General features: G+C 52.7%; 3 protein-coding genes and 1 long non-coding RNA gene across 6 annotated transcripts in view; 1 reads left to right on the top strand and 3 right to left on the bottom strand.

Moving 5' to 3' along the window:
• Positions 1-138: 138 nt before the first annotated feature.
• LOC125179920 (uncharacterized) lies at positions 139-4,719 on the bottom strand. The gene is made up of 3 exons (XR_010826681.1): positions 4,470-4,719; positions 2,975-3,138; positions 139-2,422 (listed from the first exon to the last, which is right to left on the bottom strand). It is a non-coding gene; the product is annotated as an uncharacterized lncRNA (long non-coding RNA).
• Positions 3,685-14,701, top strand: DDHD2 (DDHD domain containing 2). Of its 2 annotated transcripts, none has more exons than XM_066983623.1 (17): positions 3,685-4,040; positions 4,717-4,907; positions 5,723-5,812; positions 6,208-6,328; positions 7,368-7,457; positions 8,631-8,766; positions 9,360-9,568; positions 9,731-9,801; positions 9,955-10,074; positions 10,288-10,383; positions 10,884-10,991; positions 11,090-11,245; positions 11,323-11,425; positions 11,500-11,670; positions 12,226-12,388; positions 12,667-12,785; positions 13,016-14,701. In XM_066983623.1, exons 1-16 carry the CDS (start codon positions 3,863-3,865, stop codon positions 12,755-12,757), a joined length of 2,094 nt encoding a protein of 697 aa, XP_066839724.1. In that variant the 5' UTR covers positions 3,685-3,862; the 3' UTR covers positions 12,758-12,785; positions 13,016-14,701. The 2 variants fall into 2 exon arrangements, with proteins under 2 accessions (XP_066839724.1, XP_047903298.2); XM_048047341.2 differs by having other exon boundaries at positions 3,686-4,040; positions 11,500-11,682.
• A 539-nt stretch (positions 14,702-15,240) lies between these two features.
• On the bottom strand, positions 15,241-18,343 carry PLPP5 (phospholipid phosphatase 5). The gene is made up of 7 exons (XM_066983625.1): positions 18,238-18,343; positions 18,043-18,151; positions 17,727-17,817; positions 17,231-17,294; positions 16,685-16,809; positions 16,181-16,351; positions 15,241-16,048 (listed from the first exon to the last, which is right to left on the bottom strand). Exons 1-7 carry the CDS (start codon positions 18,303-18,305, stop codon positions 15,879-15,881), a joined length of 798 nt encoding a protein of 265 aa, XP_066839726.1. The 5' UTR covers positions 18,306-18,343; the 3' UTR covers positions 15,241-15,878.
• Positions 18,344-18,414: 71 nt separating this feature from the next.
• The window catches only part of NSD3 (nuclear receptor binding SET domain protein 3), a 43,041-nt gene continuing 34,334 nt past the window's right edge, over positions 18,415-27,121 (bottom strand). For both annotated transcript variants that reach the window (XM_066983515.1, XM_066983516.1), the window contains 5 exons: positions 26,465-26,581; positions 25,665-25,806; positions 24,979-25,085; positions 24,468-24,672; positions 18,415-23,613 (listed from right to left, as the gene is read on the bottom strand). In XM_066983515.1, coding sequence (XP_066839616.1) covers positions 23,372-23,613; positions 24,468-24,672; positions 24,979-25,085; positions 25,665-25,806; positions 26,465-26,581 — 813 coding nt within the window. In that variant the 3' untranslated portion in view covers positions 18,415-23,371. The remainder of the gene's footprint in view (positions 23,614-24,467; positions 24,673-24,978; positions 25,086-25,664; positions 25,807-26,464; positions 26,582-27,121) is intronic.

Here is a 27,121-nt window from a genome sequence, read left to right as displayed (position 1 = left end):
AGGGATCTGGAAGGGAACTCAGCCTGCCTGAAGCCAGGAGCCCCAGCCTTGTGCTCCGCAGGCTGGCGGCCAGCTGCTGTCCCCAAGGAGCCCGGCAGATGCCACGTCAGTGACGGAGCGGGCTGCGCGCACGGGACTGACCTTTGCAGCTCTTTGGATGCGTCTGGGATCACGTGTAGTGGTCAGCCCACAAAAATGGCCCGGTCGGAGGTAAGCCAGGAAAAAGCCGAATGTCCTGGGACTGGTAAATGCCTGGCGGCTATTTTGTTCCGTCCTCTTGTCAGGCAGAGGGCAGCCAGGCCAAGCCATCTGTGCTTCATCGTGAACCGGGAGGATCGGTGGCTCTGCGGGGAGAGAAAGCAGACCACGATCAGCAGAGTGATGCCCTGTGGCGGCACCGAGGACGGGGTGCTGGCTGGCGGCTGCATGCAGAAAGCAAGGGCCCAGCCCCAGTGAACGCCCCCCTTCTTCCCTGCTAAAGGCAGCAGTGTCTGCAGCTTCTCCAGGCATTAATCTGTGCTTTCGGTGGGTGATTCTTTTTGTGAGATTATTTGTGGTAGGGATGATTTCCGCACAACCCCCAGAGGAACGAAGAGCAGCACTGCGGTGTCATTACCCTTATCGTTCCATCTTATGGCTGAAAGTCTTGTTAAACGCTGCCTCTGATGGCCCAAAGTCTTTCCCAAGAGCCTGCTGCAGGCTCGCTGAATTAGCTTGATACAGCAGTAACTTTATTTATAGTTTTCTAAAAGGGAACAGGGGCAACAACATCGTCACCCAGCGTCCCGGAGTTATTAGATCAGAGGTGGCCAACCAGAGGCTGCACGGAGGCGAGTTCCCTTCCCACCCCGCCCTAACAGTGAGATTCACGGCAGAACTTGGACCGAGAGGCACAGCCTGCAAGGTGGCGAGGTGGGAGGCTGACACAGAAGTGCTCTGCAGCAGGGGGGATGAGGGTTTGCCTCCAAGAAGTGGTTGCACATCACCGACAGCCCCAAAGGCTGCTCCTTGCTGATGCTCTGCAGCAGCTTGCTTGCCTTCAGTCATCGTCAGCAGCTCAAGTACGCTACTGTGCGTCGAGGTGGATAGCTGTAGGAAGAGCAGATCCCCTGAGCAAAGGTCAGAAGTTTTTGGAAATCCCTCCCCAGCACAGCCCACGGAGCTTTCCTGGCAATTGAGGACACATGGGTGAGCCACCGGGCGAGCTGGCGGAGCAGGCCGAGCTGCCGCGCTCGCAGCAGGCAGGCGGCACCGTACCGCACGCTGCTTCAGGCAAGGGCTGCAGCAGAGCCCTGCTCTCCCGCAGGGAGGAAAGCTTGGAAGGAGAGCACGAGCAATGCAGGTGGGAGGGCAGGACGATGAAGAACAGCCTCTGCTGCCTCTTCCCTTCCTGCTCGGGGCATTACGGAGGGGAGAAACAACCGTGTCTGCCGGAAGGGAGCGGAGCCGGCCCTAACGAAGGCTGCCCCCGGTGCGGGACGCAGCAGCCCCTCTGGCTTCACGCTTCAGCGTGGCCACCTCACCCTGCTGCTTCTCGCTTCTGCCCCCCCAGGTTCGGCTCCACGTCCAGGCCAAGGCCGCACAGTGCCAGTGCTCTCCAAGGAGTTTCCAAAGAGCTCGTTTCTCCCCGTTACCACATTCGTTTTCTATTTCATTGGCGTGGATGTTGAAACAAAGGTTTGGATTCCCTTCGAGCAGGATCCAGCCACGGTCTGGAATTTGTTCTCGCAAGAGGCGGTGTGTGTAAGTCACGCTTCGGCAGAGGAAAGAAAGTGAAATCACTCAGACCTTGGACCGGTGCCTCGTACAGCACAGACAGCTGCGAGGGTGCCCGCAGCCTTCCTCCACCCAGCCCCTAATAGCAGGGTCTGCCCCCGCGTTGCTCAATCAGCCCCTACAAAACATACCGAGAGGAGCGGGCAGAACTGAAGCCTCACCTTAACCCAGAACACGTCCTTGTTATAGGCCAAACGTGGCCGCCAGCCCTAGGGAGGTCTCCCCCCGCTAGCGATGAGCTTTCACAGCTCGCTTTGCCACTGTCACTTGAGTAACGTGGCCACAGACAGGCGGCTGATGTGTCAGCGCTGCCGCGTTCTGGAGGACACGGCGTCACCGGCAGAAGCGCTGCAGCAAGTCACCACCTGAAGGTTCGTGCAGGGGAGAAGCTATCAGCCAGATGCAGTCAGCCTGGAATCCCTGGAGCTGGCTGGAACTTTGTTTTCTATGTTGGTTTCACTTCCAGCAGCCAGATTTGCATCAATAACAAAGCTGCTTTGTTTACTGCATCCTGTTTGCTCTCCTACTCACGTCTCTCCCCTGCTGGTTGCCAGACAGAAGAGGTAGGTCAGTTCCACCTGTGCAAGGAGGCACGTGGAGCGATCCTGGTTATCTTGCAACCTCTCGAACACTGCAATGCAGTCAGCTAGGAGAGGAGAAAAAACTGTACATGCAGCTGCTGTATCACCCGTGCTCTGTGGACTGGTGCAAAGGTTTCCTGCTGCGGAGATGTGCTAGGAATGATAACTTTATCTACTCATAAGAAAAAACGTAGGTATGTGCGTGGCATACGAGCAGACAAAGTCTGGAGGGGGGGAGGTGTTTTTCATTTTTGGTGTTTTGGTGCCGAACCCATCAAGGTAACAAATTCCTTCACAGTCTTCCGGAGTTTAAATCCCCGCATATATATGGGAAGGACTTGGCAGGGGATTATGTAAGCCCCTATTTAAAATCACATGAAATAAAATTGAAAAGCGGGCTGAAATGGCAGGTTGTCATTTCGGCAGGGCTGGTTATTTGAGCAGGTCTGTGAGAAGACGCGACTCCGGATTACGCTTCCAGCCGAGCAGCAGCTCGCGTGCCCCTCGGACAGATGGGGTTGGCTTGTTTTCCCTGAAGCCCTGCTGAGCGGGGGGCAGTGATGGGATCAGGGCGCACCTGCGGTGCCGCAGCCTGCAGAAAGCTCCTGCTGACGTACCCGCGGGGTTCCCGGTGCCTTCCGTCCCCCTCGGAGCAGGGCCCAGGCTGCTCCCCGACGGGCCGGGCTCGCTGCAGCAGTCGGGCAGCAGCGCCGCGTGGGCGCCCAGCTGGCGCTGGCCTGCGGAGGAGCGGCTGCACGGGCGACGCTTGCAGCCATTTGCTCTGCGGATGGAAAAACGAGGGTCTGAGGGTTTCGGCACTTGCGGCTGCCCCGTGCTCCCGGCAAGGGGCCGTGCTGGAGCTGAGCACCGATGTCCCAGTGAGCACCGATGTCCCGGTACCCACGACGGCCGTTCCTGGCCTGATCCCACAGCACCCACCCCACTGCGGGGTCCAACCCCAAGCGTCGTTCTGTGCTCCGTGAGGCTGGGCTCTGTAGGAACCGAGCCTCCCCCCGGGCACCGACCAAACCTCTCCCCAGGCACCGAGCCCCTTTCCCCGTGCCCCTCACACCCGCACCCCCCGCCGCTACGCGGGGTTCCCGTGAGCTGGCCCCGCAGGGCAGGGGGGCCCCGCACAGGCCCGGTACCGCAGCGCAGGGCCCACCGGGCACCGGGCTGCGGTGGGGCCGGGCCCGCTGAGCCGGGGGAAGGGGGGGCCGCCTTTGTGGGGCCGACCCCGGCCCCAGCCCCGTCCCGGGGGCCCGGCAGCGCCGCGGCGGGCGGGGCCGGCCGGGGAGCGCCGCCCCGGGCTGGGCCGGGCCGGGAGCGGGGCCGGGCCGGGCCTGCGCCGCCGGAGGAGCCGCCTCGGTAACGGGGGCGGCGGGGGGCGACAGCAGCCGGGCCCGGCCCGCGCCCTTCGGCCCCGCAGACGCGCGGCCGAGCCGAGCCCGGCGCCCGGTTCCCGGTTCCGCCGCGGCTCCCGGCGCCCGGTTCCAGCGCCGCCCATGGCCGGCCGGGAGCAGCCCCCGGAGCAGCCGCCGCCGCCGGCCCCCGGCCCCGCCGAGCCCCGCTACGAGGCGGTGGCCCCGCACTGGTTCTACCGCAAGGCCGGCGAGCCCCGGGAGCGCTGGGTGCCCTTCAGCGCGCAGGACTCGGCGAGGCTGGAGGAGGCGCACGGCGCAGGTACGGGGGGGGCTCCGCCGCTCTGCTCCGAGCCGCCGGGCTCCAGCCGGCCCCGGCCCCGGCCCGGCTCCCGGGAGGGCGGCGGGGGGGAGCCCGAGGCTGCCGCCGGGGACGCAGCGCTGCCCCTGGGGAGCTGCCGGCGGGGACTGCGCTGGCAGCACGCCTCCACCTCGGGCTGGGAGCGCGTCAGCGGCCGGGGGCCGGCTGGGCGCATCGCGTGCTCCGACCTCGTTCGGTGGGTACGTGCTCGAAGTTATTTATAATCACAGCGCGAAGGCCCTTCCCGTGGGGGCGGCCAGCACGAATGTCACCGGGGAGATGCCTCCCGCGCGGACGTGTGCCGCTTCACACGGACACGCGGCGGTGCCTGGCCCCGCTTGGGCCAAGGCCTCGTGCTGCGAGCGGCCGCCGGCAGCTCAGTGCTCTCACCTCACCTTCTGCCTCTGGGGGAGGTCTGACCTGGGGCATCTCCCTCCTCGGATGCTCCCCGACACCGTTCTCAGTGCTCGAGTGCAGAGAACACGGGTGTTTGTCCCCGCTGCTCGTTCGCGGTGTTCGTGTGCTGCCCGCGGAAGGTGCTCCGGTCTCAGCCCTCCGATGGTGCGCAGTGCACAGCTTTCTGGTAGCGTGCCTCCGTGGTCCTCTCGTGAGTGATTTCGGGCTTTGGTTCCTGCAGGAAGAGAGAAAGAAGACGTGGTTGTCCCGACGTCGGGGGGTAGGTACGACGTTCACCTGAAGCAGAGGCAGCGCGTCGCAGTGTACTGGGAGGAGGAGGTCTCCGAGGTGCGTCGCTGCACCTGGTTTTACAAGGGAGACAAGGACAACAAGTACATTCCCTACTCGGAGACCTTCAGTGAGGAGCTGGAGGTAAACACGCCTTGCCTGATAGCATCCACCTTGCCCTCTAATTGTCAAACGCTGGCCCTGACATCCCAAACTCCATATGGGGCTACTGGCACCGCAGGCACGCCTGAGGACATGAACTCAAAAGAGGCTTTGGCATGACATTTTCACATCTGATTAACATAACTGTAAATACTGCCACTGTCTCCCTTCCAGCCTGCTGGAGCTAGGCGGCCTCCCCTTCCTCCTGCCCCCCCCCAGCAGCATCCTGCATCTTTCTCCTCAAGAGCCCGGTTGTTCTCCGCGAGCCATGCAGCCCGGGCCTTGCTTGCAGCCTCTCCCTAGCATCTTTGTTCTTTTTTTTTTCTCCTGACCCTGCCTGTTACAACTCCTGCAGTTTGATTCTCCCTGTGAGAATCATCCTCACCACGCTCATAGTTTCACCAAACCCAAAGGAATTCTAAGAGTACTTATTGTTACAGAGACCCGCCGAATGCTGTGTAGTGTTACACTCCCGCTGGTCTATACTGTTAGCGGCTGGGGGCTTTTCTTTGCAGACACATGCACTTATTTACGATCATCTGTATCCTGATGTGCCAAAAACACAGTTCTGAATTGATTCTGATGGGGAAGTCTGTTGCTGCCATTGAAATGGGGGCGTTTTAGAAACTTCCTAGGAGGTGATATTTAGATAATCCTGCTGCTTCCCCAATTTGACCGAGCTGATTTCTATTCCTCTTTCACAAAGTGATGCCTTAAAATGGATGGGAAACGTCTCAAGTGGTTGAATATTTGTGGGCATACCTTCAGCTGACTCACGGGGACATTCTTTTCCTCAGGAAGCTTACATGATTGCTGTAACCCTGGATGAGTGGAAGAAGAAACTGGAGTCCCCTAGCAGGGAGATCATCATCTTGCACAACCCAAAGGTGAGGAGAGTGATCTCTCTGTGGGCTGGCAAGGACATTCCTCAGTGATGGGGGAAAGCCATCACGTGCCTCCCTTTAGTTCTCTTGGGAGCCTGTCTACATTCTGCTTTTACGCGGTTTCTTTTAACCACCTCTGCCTAGAAATCAGTTTTGTCTAAATGCCGTTCCCCTCTCCTACCTGCTGTAGAGCCGAGGGCGGTGCCGGCGGTGTTTCACACTGTAGCGTTTCTCTCCAAGCACCTTTCACTCCGCGCAAAGGGCTCGTAGCAGCTCGGTTACAACAGCATGGTCTGGAGCCTCTCCATACCTCACGTGTCAGCCGTTGTAGCGAAACGTCTCCTCTGCTTAACCACAGCGTGCGCTGCAGCTTAATGACAGGCTCGTGTTGTTTACAGCTGATGGTGCACTACCATCCGGTTGCCACCTCTGATGACTGGGGCTCAACTCCTACAGAACAAGGTCGACCTCGGACCGTGAAGAGGGGAGTAGAAAACATCGCCGTTGAGATCCCCAATGGTGAGCTTGCTTCTCCCTCCCTTAGGCCCAACCAAAGCTAGAGAGTCTGTTTTCCACACAGTTTCTCAAAAAGACCGTCAGAAGCATCCATAGTCCTTGTCCATGAAGAGCACGTCTAAAAGTTTTGTGCCAAACGGAAATGAAAGGTTTTTAGAAACCTTCGTAGTGCCAGAGAGCCCCCAGTGCACATCGGTGCAGAGAGGAGGCAGGCACGTGGGAAGAGAGGTGCTTCCAGCGCCTGCGCTCTGAAACCAGAGCTGCTGAGAGCGCCAGGGTGCCTGAAATTACTCCTGAGGTTTTGGCATGTGTGTTCTTAAAGGAAGGGAGTTTCCTTCCGTGCTGGGGACACCGGAGCTTACCACTCAGCCTTCTGTGCTGGCATCTGTCTCCTGTGCTCTCCCCATCTCTGCAGCCGCGGATCAGCTCTGAGCTGCCGTCAGGCTGCATGACTTGTCCTGTTGGTGAGGACGGGCATTTTTTCCCATCTAACGCCTTTGTTTTCCATGCGCATATGCCTTTGGGAAAGCACTTATGCAAACTACAGTGTGTGGGAAGTCGGGACCAAAATGCAACTGCTCCTGCTGCCTGCTTGAGAGAGGCAGCTCCTGCCGGAGCGCTGAGCCTCGGCCGTGCTCAGGCTGGGTGACTCGAGGCTGTGCACAGGGCAGCTGCAACAAGTCCTCTGGGTCGTGCCCTCTCCCTGTGCCAAACGTGGACAGTGACAGCATGGGTGAAGCTCCTCGAGCCACCTCACCTTCCTGCGCTGTCCCCTCGATCTGGACCCATCCCAGGTGGGAAGGTGAACTCAGCAGGACAGAACTCAGCAGGACAAGCAGGTCAGAAACTCGAGAAGTGCCACTGCCTTAAAGTACAGACTCGGGGCACCAACTCACTTTTTTTTTTTTTTTTTTTCACCTGGACTGAGATGAGGATGGGAGGCTGGCACTGTCCTGCAGCACGTGGTTTCACTGGGTCGGTTCCTCCTTCAGTGGTGGTCTCTGGCAGGGTCTGTGTTCTGACCTCTTCTTTTTATCCGCAGGAGAACCTCTGCAAATCGATCACCTGGTGTTCGTCGTGCACGGCATCGGCCCAGCGTGCGACATTCGGTTCAGAAGCATTGTCCAGTGTGGTAGGTGGCGAGCCAGGCCAGGCAGCTCTTTCCATACGCTGCGTTTAGCAGAGCGAGTAAACCCTCCTCTGCACGGACAGTGGGAAACGCTGTCAAAGCGCATTCATACCATCCTGACGCTCGTCTTGGCAAGCTGCACAGCTGAATTTGCAGACTGCAATGGGGAGTGCGAATACAATGCTTGCTAATCCATTAAATCCTACCATCTGGAAAGGTTTGGGCAACCACTTTTCATCATTGCATTCTGCTGCTGCTCAGAATAGTGAGCTTCCCAAACTGGATACAGATTTTCCAACTGTCTAAACCTGCTAAACTAATTAGTAACCTGCTCAGTCTATTGCTCCAGGTTAATCTCGCTGGGTGTAACACCAACCCGGCAGCCTCTGGCATGATTTTGGACAGAAACCCAGGGACGCTGCTTCCGGCTCAGGAAATCCCTGAAGTGCAAATCCCTGGAGGCTAGGGGAGTGTGAGAGGAAGTTGTTGGCTGCTGTTGTCATGCACTCCTCTACACATCCACCACTGATCAGTACCGGAGACAGGACACTAAGCAGAATGAACTCCAGTCTGACCTGTTTCTTAGTAGTTCTGGAGACCTTCGGTTCTGATGAGAGGTCGTCACCAAAACTGCCTGGAAGCCCAACATCACTTAACTTGTAGAACTCAAGGGAGCTGGGATTTTTCATAGCAGGCTGTCTTTAACGCAGTCTGTTCTTCTATAAGTTCATCCAATGAAACTATTTCCAAGGCTGCTCATTGGAAATCAGGGAAATCAGCCTCTCACCCTCCTCAAAACAGTAATTTCAAGTTCATCTCCTCCCTTAGGATTCTCCTTCTAACGTATGCATCTTCACAATGGTTTCTTTTTTCTTCTAAATTCTTTAAAAGTACCTTCCTTATTTTGACTGCCACATTAAAGCCCTGCACACGTGGAAAGGAGGCTTGTTACAGATGGGGCAGCAAAATCCAGTAAACACACATGTAAGGACATGGAGCCTTCCCTTGATCTTGTAGTTAAAGATTCAAGGTCTTAGGGTAGCAGCAGCAGCTTAAAGACCCTGGTGGGATTTCCCCTGGTAATGATCTTTTCTTTTATCTTATTAAGTGTTGTTGATGCAGCAGGCTTGCCCTATAGCCCTGCTGCTCTTGATAAGAGTTCACGTTTTTTTCCAGTGAACGACTTCAGGAACGTTTCCCTGAGCATGCTGCAGGCACACTTCAAGAAAGCCCAGGAGCAGGAGCAGATCGGCCGCGTGGAGTTCCTGCCCGTGAACTGGCACAGCTCCCTCCACTCCACCGGGGTGGACGTGTAAGTGTCCGCAGCCAGCCTCCTCCCACGTAAAGGCTGCTTTTTGTAGCAACCGCTGCAGACGAAGGGAAAGCCGTGAGTGTCCGGGGCTGTGAGTGTGCACGGGTGACCAGGACAGACGGGGAGCACCCCGTGCACACCCCCCCACACCTCTGCCCTGCTTTGCAGAGCACAGCAGGTGTCTGATCTGATCAGCACGCAGCCGGAGGGAAGAAGCTTCTGCCTTTTCTTAGCTAAGATTAGAAGGGACCACGGGCATCCACATCTAATTAAATAGGACCTCTGGAAACGCAATACCCCGTTTCAGCACTTACACATCGCTCTGCAGTGCCCTAGGAGGGGGAGAAAGCAGGTTGGGTTCCTGGGGAAGGAAGGACAGGCCCTTACACTCCTGCCTAGAGAGGTTCCTGGGTGCTCTGTGAGAGCAGAGGCTGTGCTCCAGATTTAGTCTCTGCTAAAGAACCTGGATTACAACAGCACATCCTTTGAGACGGTGGCAGTCCTTCCCTCAACTTAAGTTTTGCCTTAGAAATGTGTTAGGGTTCATGGGCACCTCTAACAGCAGTTTCCTCTCCTCTTTTTGGCCCCTGCAGGGACCTGGAGCGAATCACTCTGCCAAGCATCAATCGCCTGCGTCACTTCATAAACGACACCATCCTGGACGTTTTCTTCTACAACAGCTCCACCTATTGCCAGACCATTGTGGATACGGTGGCGTCCGAAATGAACCGCCTGTACCAGCTCTTCCTGCAGAGGAACCCACACTTCAAAGGGGGGGTCTCCATCGCGGGTCACAGCTTGGGTGAGGAACTTCCCTGCGGTCCCAGGGAAGCGGCTGTCACCACGGTGTCCCCGTAGCGTGGGAGCAGGGAGGGCCCCGGTCTTTCCAGCCCAGAAGGGAGATGGCTCGGGGTTTTTCCCTGAGGAGATGCTGATGCTCTATCCATCTGTGCTTCGTTTCTAGGGTCACTAATCCTGTTTGATCTCCTGACGAACCAGAAGGCTGCTCCCGAGGAGGACGAGCAGAGCAGAGAGGTACGAGCTCGCTGGCTGAGCAGGGAGCCAGGGCATTCCCGCAGCACCCGCGTGGGGAGCTGTGCTGGGGTGGGGGAAGGAGGAGAAGGTCCAAAATGCACAGAAAGAAAATAAGTGAGCAGAAAGCACAGTCCCTGATGGCTCTCTTCACAGGGCTCCAGGACAGCTTCAAGCAACACAGGCGTTGAAGAATTAAAAGAAATTCTGAAGAAGCTGGAGCTGTCTGAATACTGCGATGTTTTTGAGAAGGAGAAAATGGACAGGGAAGCACTGGTAAGAAGCTCTTGGTTTTTTTTGCCATCTCTTGTATTTCTCCTTTGTTTTTCTTCCCGGTCCTACCCCCGGGGAAATCTTCCTGGTACTGAGTCACTTGCACATGAAACGTCTCTTTGGGGTGCAGCAGGAAGAGAATGATAGAGAACAGTAGTACATAACTGCAGACACCGCTCTGCTCCTGGGCTAATAGCGGTGTTGCTTATTTTCTAGTTCTTGTGCACAGAGGAAAACCTTAAAGAAGTGGGAATTCCCTTAGGACCAAGAATGAAGATCCTCAATTACATCAGCTCCAAGAAGGAGATGCAGGTATGTCTTCTGGGCGGCTTATCTTCATCCAGGCCACCTCACTTTGCTCAGACAAGGACCAGCGTCACCGCTTACGATCGCGGTACGCAGGACGCGAGGTGTCAGTCCCTGAGCAGCCTGAACGCCTCATTCCTGGCCATTCCTGTTTAGACAGCTTTCAGGGGCTCACCTTTGGAGCTAGTGTTATGGATGTTGCCCTCCCACAGGGTCTCTATCCCGTAGCCAGGAAGGGTGACCCCAGAGCAGGATGCTGTGTCCGTGGTGGCAGAGACCGAAGCAAGCGGCGCCCGCTAGAGCGGTGCTCAGCGCTGGGGAAGGATAGCGTTGCCTCAAACACAGTGAAAGTGCTCAGGAGGAGTTTCTCACCTTGACCACCGCCAGACCTGGTTCTGGAGGGGTAGGGGTGACGGCAGCTCACTGCCTCGCACCCTTGCGCAGGGGCCGTGGCGCGGACTCGCTGCAGGATCTGCCCCTGCAGGGTTCCCTTTGTGTTGCTGCAGGGCATCAGCGAGCGGAGCGCAGCAGCTCCCGGGCACAGCGGGCAGACTGGCCCCGATGGCACAAGCGACAGCAGGGACTGCCAGTACCGGGACATTGGCTTAGGACAGGTAACTGCTGAGCCCGTCACCGTCCTTGAGCAACGAAGCGTCGGCAGCACCAGCATGGAGCCTGTCTCACGAAACAAACCCAAATCTCTCTCTCCTAGGTCTCGGCAAACTACCCTCAGCTGATCTACAAGCCCACCATCTTCTTTGCTTTCGGGTCTCCCATTGGGATGTTTCTCACAGTGCGAGGAGTGAAGAGGATCAACCCCAACTACAGCCTGCCCACCTGCAAAGGCTTCTTCAACATCTTCCACCCTGTAGGTATAAGAGCCAGAGCCCTCCTGTGCGAGAGGCACGGCGTGCACCCTGCTCACTGCCCTCCTCCTCCGCACAGTTTGACCCCGTGGCGTACAGGATCGAGCCCATGATTGTCCCGGACGTGGAGTTTGAGCCCATGCTGCTGCCTCACCACAAAGGCAGGAAGAGGATGCACCTAGGTAAGGGGCACGGCCGCCGTCTCAGCCGGCCGCAGCTGCAGCCCCGGGCCTGACACTGAGCCCCTGCCTTTCAGAGCTGAAAGAAGGGCTGACGCGCATGAGCGTGGACCTGAAGAACAACCTGCTGGGGTCCCTGCGGGTGGCCTGGCAATCCTTCACCCACGCCCCGCTGCCAGCGGTGGAGGCCGGGAGCACCGACGTGGAGGCAGAGGCTGAGGCCGAGGCCAGCGTGGAGAAGCAGACAGGTCCGCCGCCAGGTTGGTGGGGTGCGCGGGGCGGTGGGGGGCGAGGGATGCGGCATCGCCACCAGCCCCCCGAGAGGCTGCTTGGGGCTGCCTGTTACCCATCCTGGTGTCAAAGCCGGGTGCTGCTGCCGTCTTCTGCACTCAGCAAAGGGCTTGCCTTCAAGCTGCACCCATGGTAGTCTCTGCAAATGCTGTGACCTTCTGTCATTACTGCCTGATGAAGGGGGAGATGAATTTGGCACTTCTACCGTGCACTTGGCAGGCTGGCTGGTCAGGAAAGGTCTCCTGGGAGTCGTGGCACACCACAGCACCTTGTGGGACTGCCAGGCCGTTGCCCTCCTCTCGCTGTCTCCTGCAGTCCTGTTCTCCAAGAGTCAGGGCGCCCTGGGGGAGAGGCACCGGGCACGTCAGCAGCCTCTCGTCTGCAGGAGTCCAAAGGGAGAGCTGGCCTCTCCCTCCTCCTGTCCGTGGGGCAAGGGAGGGCACGGCTATGGGCTGCACTTTCCTGGGTGCTGGTGCCCCGTGGCTGAACCACACTCCTCTTCGTTCCTCCAGATGTAAAGCCAGAAGAGCCCCCCCCAGCAGCGAAGGAGGAGGCCTCCCCCATTAACGTGGGGAGGCTGAACGGAGGGAATCGCATAGACTACGTGCTACAGGAGAAGCCAATCGAGAGCTTTAACGAATATTTATTCGCACTACAAGGGCACCTCTGCTATTGGTAAGCTTCTGCATAGCTGTCAAGCTTCAAATTTGTCTGATACCGGCTGAATAGTGTCATTTTTAAAGCCAATGTAATAAGAAAAGCTTTAACCGAGTAAGCAAGGTACGCTCCTGTCTGATACCGACGCAGGATGGGGGGGGTGGGAAGGAGGCTGGCGTCGTTCTTGCCTGGTACGGGTGGCACTGGCAGAGGCTGCGCCTACCCCGCAGCCATCACGGATGTCCTGAGAGCGGAGGGAAGTGTCCCCCTCTAATGCCCACGTCCCCCTCTTCCAGGGAGTCAGAGGACACGGTTCTGCTGGTTCTGAAGGAGATCTACCAGACACAAGGCATTACACTGGATCAGCCTCTGCCCGGAAGCCAATGACCTACCTGGGCTGTTCTGGCCGCCTGACGTAAGTCACCTTGCCTGTGCTCTTCTGCCAGATTTCCTGGGAGACCTCAGAGGACATATGGTCCATCTGAGGGAACGATGTGCCTTACCTACAGCCCTGCATCCAAGGCAAAGATTTGTGTTGGGCTTCTCTTTGTCCTGACAGCATGTTTGGTGGAAAGACCTCTTACCCTGCACACAAGCACCATCGGCCACCAGGAGCTTATTCCTGTGTTCTGTTTGCTTTTTTAGATATGATTCAACCGAGTACTCACCAGGAAAGTCCAGACTTCTTCTCTGCCTTCCTCTCTCCTCTGCTGCTGTGTCCCGCATGCTGCTTCCCCAGTACTTGCTGCTACCTGGAGATAAGGACGATTTTCCTCCATTTTGGGTAGGGTGAAAAAAAATAATTAAAGGAAACCACTTCTGCTAACACACACACACAAACGCACGGCACTTGCACTGTGACTCCCTGTGCAATAAGCACGTCTCAGCCCTGAGCTGTGTCTGCCCACGCTGTAGGTTATCACACCAGCTTTGCAGCACCGATGCAGACCGGTTGCCTGGGCTAGGAATTGACATAGGAGGGCCTGAACTCTGCTGCGGGCTTAGCGACACAACTCACAGCTTGCGACCCTGAGAAATAAAAGCCTTAAACATGCAGCAAGGAGAGAGCTATAGCAGCCTTGCCGAGGGAAGGAGATGCTGACTTCTCCTGGGAGAAGGATGAGGCGCTGCCTTTCTCCCTGCCGCAGCACAGGGCACTAGGCTCGCGCTGCAGCCTTGGGGCGGTGCAGACAAGGAGCAAGGGCATCAGGTAAGCAGGCAGGCGTTTGTGGACCAGCCGTCCTCATCCCCTTGCCACTGATGCTGTTTGTGTACCCGTGGGCCGTGCCCGGCGGGATTGCCCCATAAACATCTGGCGAGAGTGGCATGGCTGTGAGTACGTGACCTCCTGCCTGCTGTAGCACGGCGGCAGCGACCGCTCAGCACCCGCAGCTCCCAGCCCACGAAGGGTCCCCCCCCCCCGGCACTGCGTGCGTTTCCCACAGGACCATAGCTAGCAGCTAGGTGTAACCATGCATGAGGAAAGTTTTACCTCCAGATCCAAACTACAGCTAGGCTGGGGGAAAGCAGCTGCCCCAGGCAACGCAGAAGCCTGGAGGGACAGCTCCCTGCCGTGCTTTGCAGGGGCACCCGGCAGTGCTGCTGTCCTGCCGCGTGGCTTTCAAGGTGGCCACAGGGATCTCATGCCAGCCAGGCTCCTGTCGTTGTTTTTGTTTGCAAATACACAAAACTGAAGAAACGAGAGCAGCTTTGGGTGCAGCGCAGGCTGCAGCTTGCTGTTCTCTGTTAGCTCTGCTCCAAGGGCGGCAGGGGCCGGAGAGCCCCAGGTGATCCACCCCTTGTGACCAAAACCATCCAGGCTGACTCACTGCCTCCACTGAAGTAGGAGCACCAGAGCAGGGCAGAGGCAGACGTTTCGGTGATGTGTAAGGCTGCTGCTTTGATAATATGGGACAGCCCTTGGAAAGAGCCAAGCCACCTTCCCTCCCCCTGACTTTTGCCCTGCATGGGGTAATAAGCCTTGTTTCCACAGCCTCGGTTTGTTTGTCCTCTGTTGTACTACGTTATTTGCACTATCTGAAAGGTGTTGTTTGCAGCCTACAACCTCCTCCCACCCCAAAGGAACTGAAGCTGTTCTTTTACCTGACTGCAGAAACAGACATGCTGCTCAGTCGGAGCCTGAATTACTGATTGCTGAAGCGTCTCCTACAAGAGTAGGAAAAGGAACAGTCTTAACATAGGACATTCAATTCATGATCAGCTTTTTAAGTTATGCACTTTGTTAAAAAAAAAGAGAAAGAAAGAAAAAAAGAATTTTAAATGTTATTTAATGTCTTTTCCAGTAAAAGCCAAAATAAATAAATAGATGACTCTGTTGTGTTCATGTTTGGAGGAGAGGGAGTGGGTTGAAGAACTTACATTTGCAAAATCTTAAAGGAAAGTTAAGCTATTTCTGTAACTTTTACTAAAGCTGCAGGGTCATACAGGGCTTCTGTGGCTCAAGCTGACGATACAGGGGTGGTGTGTTCGTTATTGTCATTCTCTGGGCTTGGCAGAGGCACAGGTGCCTCGCTGTGCTGCAGTCTCACCCTTGCTGTGTGCACATGTATACACATGAAAAAGAACACACTCATCTGTGTGAAACTAGTGAGAAACAGCCACGTACGACAGTCCTGCCATACAGCTGTACCTTGGGTTTCTCAGCAGCGCTCTGCCTTTCCTCTGAGAAAGCAAACCATGGTTTGCTCTAAGACGCTATTGCATTTTCTGCTGATTGTCATCTCTTTACAACTCTATTAAAGCCACAAAGAAAGAGAAATATCCACCTAGAAACCCACGCAGACATACCACAGTAAATGGTTTGTTTATACAGCCATAAACCCAGCCACTGAAGTTTTCAGTACCACAGCTCGTTTGAAAAATTAAACTCCTTTATTTGCCAAATTGGAGAAAAAAAAAAAACAGGGCTAGCACAATAACGCACAGAACAATCACGCTAGTTGCATCTTCTCTCTCTCCCCCACTTGGTTAAAGGCTGCAGCCTCGCGCTTATTACTCTAAATGAGTTCAGCTCCGACTGAAAAGACGCACGTCACCCCGGCACCAGACAGGCCCTGCGCTCACTACGACACAGTTCCCGTGAGGAGTGGGACAGCGCGGCCGGGTTGAAGGGAGACATCTGGCCGAGCTGTCCGGCCCAGACCCAACAACACCCCCCCAGACACGGCACAACACAGTCACATTGTTCCAGTTTTCAGCTTCAGGACCTTCCATAGCCGGGCTGTCCTGCTGCAGGCTTGCACACTGGCTGCTCAACTCGCTTTGCATTGGGTCCAGAGGAAGGGACGCCTACAAAACTCACAAACACTGAACACAGGCCCCCTGAACAGCACAACTTACCAACGCTGCAGAGAAGAGTTCCCGTTTGGTTTTCAGGCTCATCCCCTTTTGAGACAATTCTTGTGGGCTGGGACCAACCTCCTCCAGCCTCCCCTGCCCCGTCACCCAAGGAGTGGAAGGAAAGGCGCCAGCAGGACAGAGCCCCTCGTTATATGTCCAGGTGAAAGCTGGAAGTCGCAGACTTTTCTTGGTGCGCTGGCAGCTGTTTGGATTTAGACAGAGACGGTTTGTGGCACATGGAGTCCGTCAGAGGAGGGTAATACTGCCTGTAGCAGAGGTACGCAAGCACGAAGCCAATCGCCGAGCCGACCAGCACATCTGCAAGGCAAGACCAGGAAAGCGTTAGCTTCCTTTTACCCTCACGAGCCTCGGCAATGTTTTCCAGCACGCTGCTTTTCAGCTCGGGGCACCCGGCGGTGGCTGCCCCGTCCACGCCTGCAGCCGACCCACCCTGCCAGTGGTGCTTGTAGTCGCAGGTGCGGGACAAGGCGATGAGGGTGGCGATGAACAGGGGGAGGAGGAAGGCGCAGAGCCGCAGAGCCGTGCCACGCTGGCCGGGAGCAAAGCAATGCAGCTTCCCGGCCAGGTAGAAGGCAGAGAAGGCGAGACCAGCAAAGGCAACTGGAAGAGAACGATTTGCTTCAGGAACGATGCCGGGCTCTGCTGTGCACCCTCAGCCAACCTGTGCCCTCTCCCCTGCGGAAGCAGAAGGGCTGGCGGAGGACGCCTGCCCTGCTCATGGAAGCCAAGGGAAGCGGCGGCTCCTGAGCGAGGGGGGAGCCCCAGCAGCCGGTGCTTGGCAAGCATCCCTCCTCCCAGGAGTTACACACAGCTTCAGATTACCTTTTAGGAGGCCAATGAATGCAGACAGAGCTGTGGGGTGCACGAAACCAACCCCCTCTCCCCAGGTTTCTGCTCACCATGCTTCGTTGCCTGGGGATGCCGAGGACTTACAAGAAGCGTGGCCGCTGGGGAAGCTTTTGCGTCCCTCAGCCACGATGCTGGGGTCGCCTGTGCACGCCAGCTCCGCGTTCGCTCGTCCGTCCGGGAAGCATCGATAGAAGAAGTCCGGCCGCGGCCTGGGGCAGAGAAGCAAAGCACGTAGCCCCTGCGCTCCCAGAGGACGCTCGGGAGGCCTCGATGTGCCCCCTCGCGCAGCCTGAGGAACGCCACGCAGCACGGGTGGCTTTGTGCCATCCTGCCGGGCGGCCCAGAGGGGTGCAACCACCCCATCTCCTCCTCGTACGTGCGCCAGCGCGCTCCTCCCTGGTGCAGGCCTCTACCTGCCCATTTAGATGATGCTCAGAGGACAGCAGATCCCTGCCAATATCCGTTCTAATACTAAATTATCCTTACAGCTGGAAAAAAACACGTTTGTTTCTCGGCTGAGCATGTCCAGCTTCAGTTTCTAGCCCCCACTCCCACTTCCCAGCTCTGCCATCGTGCAGGCACACCTCCCAGCCCGGCTCCGCGCAGCCAGGAGCGGGACAACCGTCTCACCTGCCCACCACGAGCTTCAGGGTGTTGGTGAAAACCCCGTTGAGGACGAGAGCGAGGCTGGCAGCTAGGAGAGAGCAGAGAGCTCACGTCAGTGCCGCACAAGCCCTGCCTCGGCGCAGGGGAGCCCCGCAGGCGGAGCTGCCGGTGCTGCCACGGTTCCGGATTTGGCCCCCGGCTCCGGCTTGCTCCGGCCGAGCTTCGCCTTGCCCCTGCGGCGAGGAACAAGGGCCTGTCGCCCTGGGACAGGGGCTGCAAGGAGGCTGAGCGCAGCCCAGCCGTGCTGGGAAGGACACGGCCCCGAGCCTGACAGCTCCGCGAGCACAGCCCGTGCCCCTGCCCGACGTGCTGCGATGCTGCAAAGGCCGGCAGGAGCCTCGCAGCTCGGCTTTAACGCCCCCAGCACGGTGTCTGCGCCCTGGCAAGAGCCAAGGGCTCGTCTGCGCCACCACAGCCCCGGGGTCGCAGCGGGAGGGCAGGGGGGAGGCGAGCAGCTCACCCAGGCAGGCCTCCCGCGTGTCGTCTTGGTCAGCGCCCAGGGACAGCCTGGCCAGGACAATCAGCAGTAAGGGCGAGAGGAAGGCGATGAACTGCCGCAAAACCAAAGCGAGGTCCGTTAGCGAGGCGGATTTCAAGGGAACTGCACGCCGCGGGCCCTGTGACCCGGACGCGAGGCCGGTAACGAGCACTAACAGCGGTAAGCTCGGTGAGGCCCCGGCAGCGCTACACAGACGCCAGCCACGAAGGACCCCGGGCGCTGGGGGTGCTTCTGGCCCCCGGGCCCTGCCTCGGAGCCCGCGGCCCGGCCGACTTACGAACATGGGCACGGCGGGGACGCGCTCGGCCTCCACGAAGGGGTTCCTGTAGAGCCACAGCTCCTCGGCCTGCACCACGCGCTCGAAGGGCGGCAGCGCCTCCAGCACCCTGCGGGGGCACCGGGGCGGCTCGGGTGGGGCTCCCCCGGCGTCCCGGTCCCCCCCCCCGGTCCCCCCCCCCCCCCCCGGACTCACACGAGGGCGGCCGCCAGCAGCCCCCTGACCGCCGCCTCCGCCGCCAGCCCCGCCGCGCCCGCCCGCATGGCGCCGGCCCCGGCCCCGCCTCAGCCCGGGGCGGAGCGGCCCCGGCCCCCCCCGTCCCCTCCCCCCCTCCCGGTCCCCCCCCCGCATCGGGAAGCGGCCGGGCCTTGGAACATTCAGAACGATTTATTGAAGTCAACCTCAAGCAAAATTTCAGATCAGTGGAATGTCGTTAAAAACCTTTCCAAATGAATCCTCACGGAAGCAAAAACCACATCCGAATTCCAAAGTATTTGTAAAATAAAAAAAGGCAACATCTCAGTAAATAGAATGTACAAAAATTATATGGTCCTACCATCACACACATTCAGTAAGAAGCTAAAATATTACAGGCAATTCTAAGTACGCTATACCTAGTGGACAGTAAGCTATCTATGTACAGGTTAACCAAGCTTTACAGGTTTCACACTATGCAAGAGAACGTAGGCCGAACAACAAAACCCCCCAAAATATCGTATATCTCAAAGTCTATGCGGCAACATCAAGTCATAATACAGTAATGCCCCAGTGGAACATCGCCAGGGAAATTGAACACTACTTCGTTAGTGTCGAGAGCTTCTAGTCAGCTTCCAAAAACTCTTACTATTGACTTCAGTGAATAGTGATGCGTTGCTAGTAAAGACTCAAGTGATTTCGTTAAAATAACATTTCACAGAATCTACAAAGTTTGGTACAGATAAACAAAGTCTACAGAAATAACGACTCTACAAAGGTCATCGTTACAGATAGTACATGGAAATGGAGACGGAGCCTGCAGGTGTCTGCGTTGTGCACCCACCGCAGCCCTCGGGGCCAGGCAGCTAACGGCACCTAGCACCGCCTTCTGTGGCAACATGATCGGGTTAAAAAGGAAAAGCGACACCAGAGTGAGATACAGTCCGACCAAGGAACGTGAAGCTCTTTCATCCAGTCCGTTTACAAAGCAAAGTGACCGAGGAGTCCCCAAAGCACCCGGCGCGAGGCCGTGCGAGGTGCCTGCGAGGGCCGCGCACGGAAAGCCCCCGTGCACTCAGTACCGCAGGAGAAACAGCGGGTGGGTGAATGGCTTTGGCAAATTCCTGTGTGATTTCCCTTTTTGTTTGCCCATTAATTACCAAAGTCTCCTGCACCAAGCGCAGCTGGCCTTCCAGCTTCACGATTCCCCACTCCCGAGCAGTGAGAGCCCCTCACGGGGCAGCAAGGACCTGAGCTCGCCGCTCAGGAATAGAACAGAATAGGGATTTTTTTTTTCTTTTTTCTTTTTTCTCAGAACAACATTGTGAATACATCCAACATATAGGAGTGTATCGTAAGTGCAAATGGTTTTGCTACACAAAGATAATGGCGGGGGGAAGCTGATGTAAAACTGAAAGCAAACGGACAGCGTTACCCAAGGGTTGCCATGTCTCATGCACTGCACGTCCTGAACACACAGGTCTGAGACATCTGCTCTGAAAAACTCTCCCGTTTGCCATAGATTCACTGTACACTGGGAGCAGAAAGTAACTGCAGGAAAGTTAAAGACATTTTCAATGTAGTATACAAAAAAGTCGTGTATAAATTAAAAAAAAAAAAAAAGCTGTATAAGGAACTGCAGAGCTTCAAGTACATTAAACCCTGAATTCAATGAGGCAGAGGTTTCAATGTTAAAGTGACTACTTCGTACCAGCGTTGGACATCCCCCTCCCACCCTCCTCCCCCACCCCACCCAAATATTTCTGTAAAGTTTCAATATATACAGATTTTATGCTCATTGTTAATTACGTCTAGTAATTGTGTCTTTCCCATTCTATCCTGAAATTAAGATAACAAGTTTTTAGAAGAAAGGCCAAAATTAACATTCCAGCCCTATTACTCCATTCTAACAGATTCTCTAAGACCATGGTGGTGACCAGAGAAGGTAATTTGCCCAAAAATTGCCTTTAATGTCATCCTTCCTGAGCTGCAAATGCCTTCAATTCTTACAGTCTATCGATAAGACAAATCTATACTAATATTGGAAAACTACGATAACTAATGCTTGCACCATGTATTTATAAAACTGTAGTAACTAGCCATTGCACCGTTTGGCCATGGTCTGCAGAGCATCTGCACTGTGCTAAGGTGCGTACTGTAGAGTAAAAGCTCCAGTAAACAACAAAATCCCGTTAACTTTGCAGAGCAGCTCAGATACTGCATACTATACAGAGAGCACAGGCTACTGATCTAGAGACAGGTGTTCACCAGAAGCACGGTACTACCTCAAAATTTAAGACCAAAGTAAGGGAAAAGTGTGATTGTGTGTTCCAGCTAAGGAACAACGGAGTTCGGAACAGAAGATTCGACTTTGCTCATCTCAATCCTAAAGATTTTTGAAAGGTTCACCTTAACTCCAGCAGTGTGAAATCCAGTTCAGACTTTTTGTTCATAAATTGTACAAGCTTATAAACCAATCTCCTGTTTTCCCTTTTGAGTTCAAGCCCACCTGTTGGCTATTATTATTTTTTGGTGGAAAAAGGAGCACCTGTAAGAAGTTTGAAAACAAAGTTAACCAAGACATCAAGTGGCATGGCACAAGAGTAGCAGCAGGCCTCAATTCACAGCATTTCAGAAATTTTTAAAAGCCTTTTGCAAACCTTCACATGTTCTGTGCTATTCAGCATACCGGCTCGTCACAGCAATCCGTCTCACGTGGCAGCTAACGCTCACTAACTGCTGCCTGCTCTCTGCTGCTTCACACGGTTGTGAAGGCGTCCTGGCACCACCACGCCATCTCCTCCAGCCGGAAAGCTGCCACGGACACAGAACTAGAGAAGCACGTAGGTACACTCACACTACATCATATCTGCAATATTCAGAATGCTCTGACTTCCCAAGAGAAAATCATTTGAACGTTACCAAGCCTAATAAATAACATAAAGTAAACACATCAGGCCTTACAGACATCGTAGCAAGAGCTATGTTTGGAATTTCTGAAAGGTTAAACACCCCCAGTAAGAGCTTAAAAAGAGACATTTGTCACACAAAATGTTAAGAAAAATAAAATCCTTCTTGTAATTTTTTTTTTTTTTTGTAAAAAATACCAAAAAATAGCACTGCTTTCAAGCAAGATTAGTGTTTCAGACATTCACTGTAGTATGGACCACTAGACGAAGTGCTTTGTATCTCCCATTAGCCTTCTGTACCATAAGTTGACCCAAGAAATATCTGCACAGTTTCGCCCCCAAGACACCCTCGAGTCTGTAGGAAAGGCATCTGCAGGCTGTTCTGAAGATGAACTGCCAGATCAGCTAAATGGCACAGCAGCTGCTTAAAGAGACTGTAGTGTATTTTGTAATTTTACAATTGCACACAATTTTTCCCCTGCACATAAATTTGAGAATGAGAAGGTCACCAGCCAGAAGCAAGGCATGTTCCAAAATCCCACATGAACTTTTCCAGCCTACTGCTTTCTTGAGCTGAGAAGTCACCATGTTCCTTAGGCTTATGCGAGCACTTTTCCAGAGAGAGGGTTCTTGAGAATTAATTCAAAGGCTTAATTTAGCCAGATACCAGCAACACTTAACATTAATTCTTTTCATTCAGGGTTATTTTCAACACCCATTAGCAAAAAGAGACCCTGAAGTTGGCCAGTATCAGCGTACAAACCAAAAGGATGCTGTAACCATACCATGGCAGACGCACAGGGCTTTAAGACTGCAGGCTAGGGGAGGAGATTGGCCAAAGACTAACTTCAGCCTGGGGACACTAATCCCCCTAAGCTCCTTGTGCAAGGATTGCAGGATAGGACAGGTTTCCAAAGCAAAATCTGGAGCAGGAGCCTACCTAAGCCACTTCAAAAGCCTCACTGAAGCAGCCCGTCCGTCCCTCTACAGATCAACAAAAGAAATACAACTCACGAGGCTGAAGTTGGCTGCTCTGAATACATCCCATTACCTAGAAAGGGCAAATACCCTGCGCACCGAAGAGATGCTGTAGGGGACTAACATCCTTCTCAGCTCCAATAGCAACGAACGTTAAAGTTAAAAGCTCTCTCTCCCCAGAAGTAAAAACCCTAAATGTTCAATCAAAAAGCCCGTGAATATGGGCTGGATTCCTTAAGCACTCAAATTTCCTTTAAAGCTAAAGGGTGTCTGAAAAGAAGGCAATAGAGATTCACAGAAATACAACTGCCATGAAATTAGTGCAGACTTGGCAGATCGCAAATACATACTCACAGAACAATCCTTCACCTAAAGAAGCCAAAGAGAGTGCAGGATTCAGGCTTCAGGTCTGCGTGTGCTGCAGTGCGTGACCAAGGCCAGGACGCTCCCCTAACTAGGAAGGTTTTCCAAATTAGGCAGGATAAAGAAATAACCATTGTGAAATTAAGCTCTTTCTGAAATTCCACCTGTCTGCAGACACCACCCATTATAGCTCTCAAGCAAGGAACCATGATTTCTTCCCTTAAAATATTAGATCTTGTGCTACAAGCACTTCCACAGAATCATACACCTGATTTCTCATAGGAAAAGCTTTACAATAATATTCACAAGTTAACATGATACATAACCTACCTTCTCAAAATGCCTTTAAAAATAAGTACTGGAATGGAGGCATTTCACCGTCACCTGGTCTGAAACCCACATTCGTCTTTACGGTATCTGAATGTTACACAGAGTGAGGAGGGTTTATTCTTTCCATAAACTAGACATAAAAGTTACATTGGCTTTGCTGTTTTTAAAGACACGTTGACTGATCAAAACCAGATCTTCAACACCCTTTAAAAATTAAATAAATAAATATGTTGCTATGCTTTGCTTTCTACACTCAAAGAACGTATTTTAAACAGAATATTCTTTTCACTGTCAAAAGGTCTACTTTTTTCTTTAGAAGGCCGAGACACTTCTGTTTTCCAACAGTAAGAGCTGCTGTAGCACATTCAAGGGTAAAAGAAAGACCAAACAATAAAAAAACAAACGCCACTGCCTGCTCCTGTTGTTGAGATTAAATGGTCCCATTCCCAGTTCACACAAGACGGCTCCGATGATAAAGACTGAATGCGTGGTAGCAGTCTCTTCAAGTTCATCGCCTATTTGCCCATCTTCTCTCCCTTGTTTTCTAACCAAATTTATTCCTTTGCTTCTTCTACAGGATTCTGAAGTTCCAATTTGCATTTTATCTTGTTCCAGTACTCAGGTGCCACAGGAGATTTGGGGTCATGTGTGGAGCAGCAGAGACGGCCATCCAAAGCTGACGCCACCAAGGCTCCCTTCTCATGATCTTTACAGAACGAATGAGGGCAAAACTCACAGAATGAAACTGCAGGATTGCTACAGATGTCACACTGATGCCACGGACATTCCCACTTTCCTGAGGGTGGAAGGGAGAAGAGAGAGACAGGAGGCTGAAATTAGTGCATTTTAGGGACAGCACTGGGCTTCAGTCCTTATTCCATGTAGTAACTGTTCAGATGAATGCACGGAAAGTTCAGAAAAACAACAACAACAAAACCCCACACTGAAAACTCTCGCTCAGGTTGCTCCGGTGATAAGATGCCGTCACTTCTTTCTCCAGCCAATAAGCTGTTTTGGGGAACGCTTCTAATACGGCAAAAAGGCACGTGACATATTCAGCTTTGCTTATGGCAGCCTTCTGCTTAATTCAATCGTAGACTAATCTGGACTTCCAATGATTTTCATTGAAGGCTTTGGGATCAGGAAGATTAAAGAGATAAGGATTTCTACAAAATCTCGCAATTGGATTAAGATGTTGTGTTACCGAATAATTTGAACCCTGGCTACAAAAAGCTATGCCTTAACATAGAAACAGCCAAATGGAAGATACGTGCATCAGGATACCACAGATAATTTAAATACATTTTCTGATTGAGCCCTAATATGTTGTGCTCAGTATTGTCAACAGTTTGAACTATCAGGCAATTGTGCTTGACAAGCTTGGCACATCAAGATGATGCCTGCATTTCAATTAAAATAAAAGAAAGAAAGTTATCCAAGGAACAGAAACATCAAGAAGAATGTTAGAAAGCATTACAATGCCTCTTCTCCGCAGGTTCCCATTCAGGAACACTGCTACTCAATATATTTCTAGAAACAGGTGGTACTCCAAAAGCAAATACGCTGGTTTTAGTGTAAATGGATGCTATGGTTCAGCTCAAACATTGTCTTACTGAAGGAAGGAAAAGGAGTCTATATGAAAGCTCTTACCAAAAGGTGGTTGAGTCAGGTTAAGGCATAGGAGGTGGTATGCTTTGGGACAGTCCTTTTTATCACACATAACCAGTTCTCCCCCGTCTCCACACTGGAAGCAGTTGTCTTCATGCATCTGCTTCTGTTCTGTTTTTATTTTCCGTTTCTTCTGCTTTAATTTTGCATTCTTCACCTTCTCTTCATTTGCTGTTGCAAATGCTGTCTAGCAATTACAAAAGATAACAGCAGTCACTTTATAAATCTCTTGCATTAAAATAAATTTAATCAACTTTGGTTTGTTATTTGCACAAATTATGTTTAAGCTTGCTCAAATAAGTTTTTAAGCTTTAAGAGCCAGGAATGCACATTCACATAAATTTGAAGTAACCACCTGGTAAATTAACTTTCAAGGGAGGAAAGTATTACATAGACTAAAGTAAGAAGTTAAATAAAACAAAAGCCTCTCTTTGCCCTACTCTCAATAGATCTCTGGACCTGGGAGAAGAAGCTTCAGTTTTCATCCACGTACCTTTGGACGCACTCCTAGGAAACCACTGCAGTTTTCTGCTCCACAATGACATTCGGTCCTACCATTGCCAAGGCAATCCAAATTATAATTGAATGTTAACTCCATTCCTAAAATGAAAAGAAAAACAATTCACCCACACATACATCGAGGAAGACAGGCTTGTGACAATGACATTTTATTAGCATTTCTCTCTTCGTAGTCTGTGAGAATTAGCAGCAATATGTTTCAAAAGGGCAAGCTTGAAATAGTGCACTGATTTAAAAAAAAATTCAAAGTAGCAAATTCTACCCAGATCAGACTTAACTAGCAGCTGTTATGCTATCATACAGACTCAGTTAAAATGACAATTCAGGTAAAAACACTTAACAGAGAAACCTACTACCGACCAGACAGGTACAGGTGAAAGGATCAATACTGTAAGTGTTTACACAACACAGAATTAACGTTGTACTTAGTAGCAAACCCTGTATTCAGCTTTAACAGAAACAGTTTGAAGCTGGAAGCTACTAGGTATATGATCCCTGCTAAAACTAGAACTCAAATAATTGTCTCCGCCCCGACAAATGACAGAAGTTCCAATAAACGTCACTTGTATTAAGTAGCTTCAGAAAAAAGAACCTGGGTAAGTTAGGAATTTTGCCATGGTAAGAGAAGCCCATACACACAAGTTAGTGCCATCTTTTTACCTGCAGGAATATCACAAAGAGCAAATAGTCCAACTCTAATGTCACCATTCACCGTCCATTTCTGTGTTTCACAGTTTGGATTACAACTATGGTTCATAAAGCGAGAATAATTCCCCTTTGGACCAGCGTCTATTATCCGATCCTTCAAATAAAGAGAGAGGGACATATCATAGGTATCACAGATCATACTTAACACTTAGAAACAAACAGATGTTTCCTGCTGACATGTGACTAGTTGTGGCTAAGGCAGGAAAAAAAAATGCTCATTTTAAATTAATGAAAATAAGGAACTTTTCCCTACAAGGTTAGTCTTAAGCAGAAGCATCTGAAAACTCGTGCTTATGGAAGTGAAATAGGCACAGAATGAATAACCTACGATACAGGTTTCATCTCTTTACCCATTCTATTTGAGAAAAATAGAGATGTTATCCTCCTACCAGCACCCAAGTGCCAGCTGGAAATAAGTTGACATTGCTATGAACTCCTAACGGTTGCCTACATCCCACTATACATCTTACTGAAGAGCTCTGCAAAGACATTACGAACAGGCCACGCATTCATTTTTCCACTCCACACAAAACTAACACCACTAAATCAAAATTGATGCAAACTGAAGCCATAAATTATGCACTCTACAAACAGAAGACTTGGAAACCTTTTGCCTGAACTGAATCGCACGAGCTTTCCTTCTCACGTGTATAGAAATTGAGCTATGCGCGTCGAACACAGAATGATGATTCCTCCATCACTTTGCATTCAGCTGCAAACAAACAGTTTATAGTGAATGAAACCATATTTACCTTTGTAACAGTTAACATATAAAAATTGGTCACGCTGTTTTCATGAGCACGTTTAATCCGCAATCTGCACTCTTCTTCGTCAATTAGCTCGCCAACATATTCGTTCACAAATTCACCCTGAAAAATAAAAATAAGAAATCCATGCTTATTGCTTCTTACTAAGACAAAGGATCTCTTGAGTGGATTATCCTAAACACTACCTACGTACAACAGTTAAAAACCACACTGCTTAATGGCAAAAGAATCAATTTAGAATCTCTCTGCTTTCCTGATTACATTCTGATTACACTGGAAGCTAAACATGCCACCCCACGGGGACCCATCCAATGCAAAACGTCACAGCTGAACTTCCAGGCTGGTAGAGCAGCCAGTTTCTGTTGAGACGTGCAGTGCCATCCTTACATCAAGTTAAAAGTCCACCAAAACTACGGCCTGTTTCCTTGGGACGAGAAACTCCAGGATACTGTTGCTACTCAGATGAGTGCAAATTCAAATTGAAGAAAATAAGAAGGCAACCAAGAACAAGAGAGTTCTCTAGAGCAGAGTCTTGAGGACGTGGGTGACATGACAAAAATAACTTGTCCTGAAGTCTTAAAGCGTCCCTTTCCATCTGTGGCCACACTTGCATCTTCTGCTCTCCAGGTGCGCTCAGCCATC

This window comes from Anser cygnoides, chromosome 26, assembly GCF_040182565.1.
Source record: "Anser cygnoides isolate HZ-2024a breed goose chromosome 26, Taihu_goose_T2T_genome, whole genome shotgun sequence".
Classification (NCBI taxonomy): domain Eukaryota; kingdom Metazoa; phylum Chordata; class Aves; order Anseriformes; family Anatidae; genus Anser; species Anser cygnoides.
Note: the sequence above shows the minus strand (reverse complement) of the source record. Positions and strands in the feature narration are given on the sequence as shown.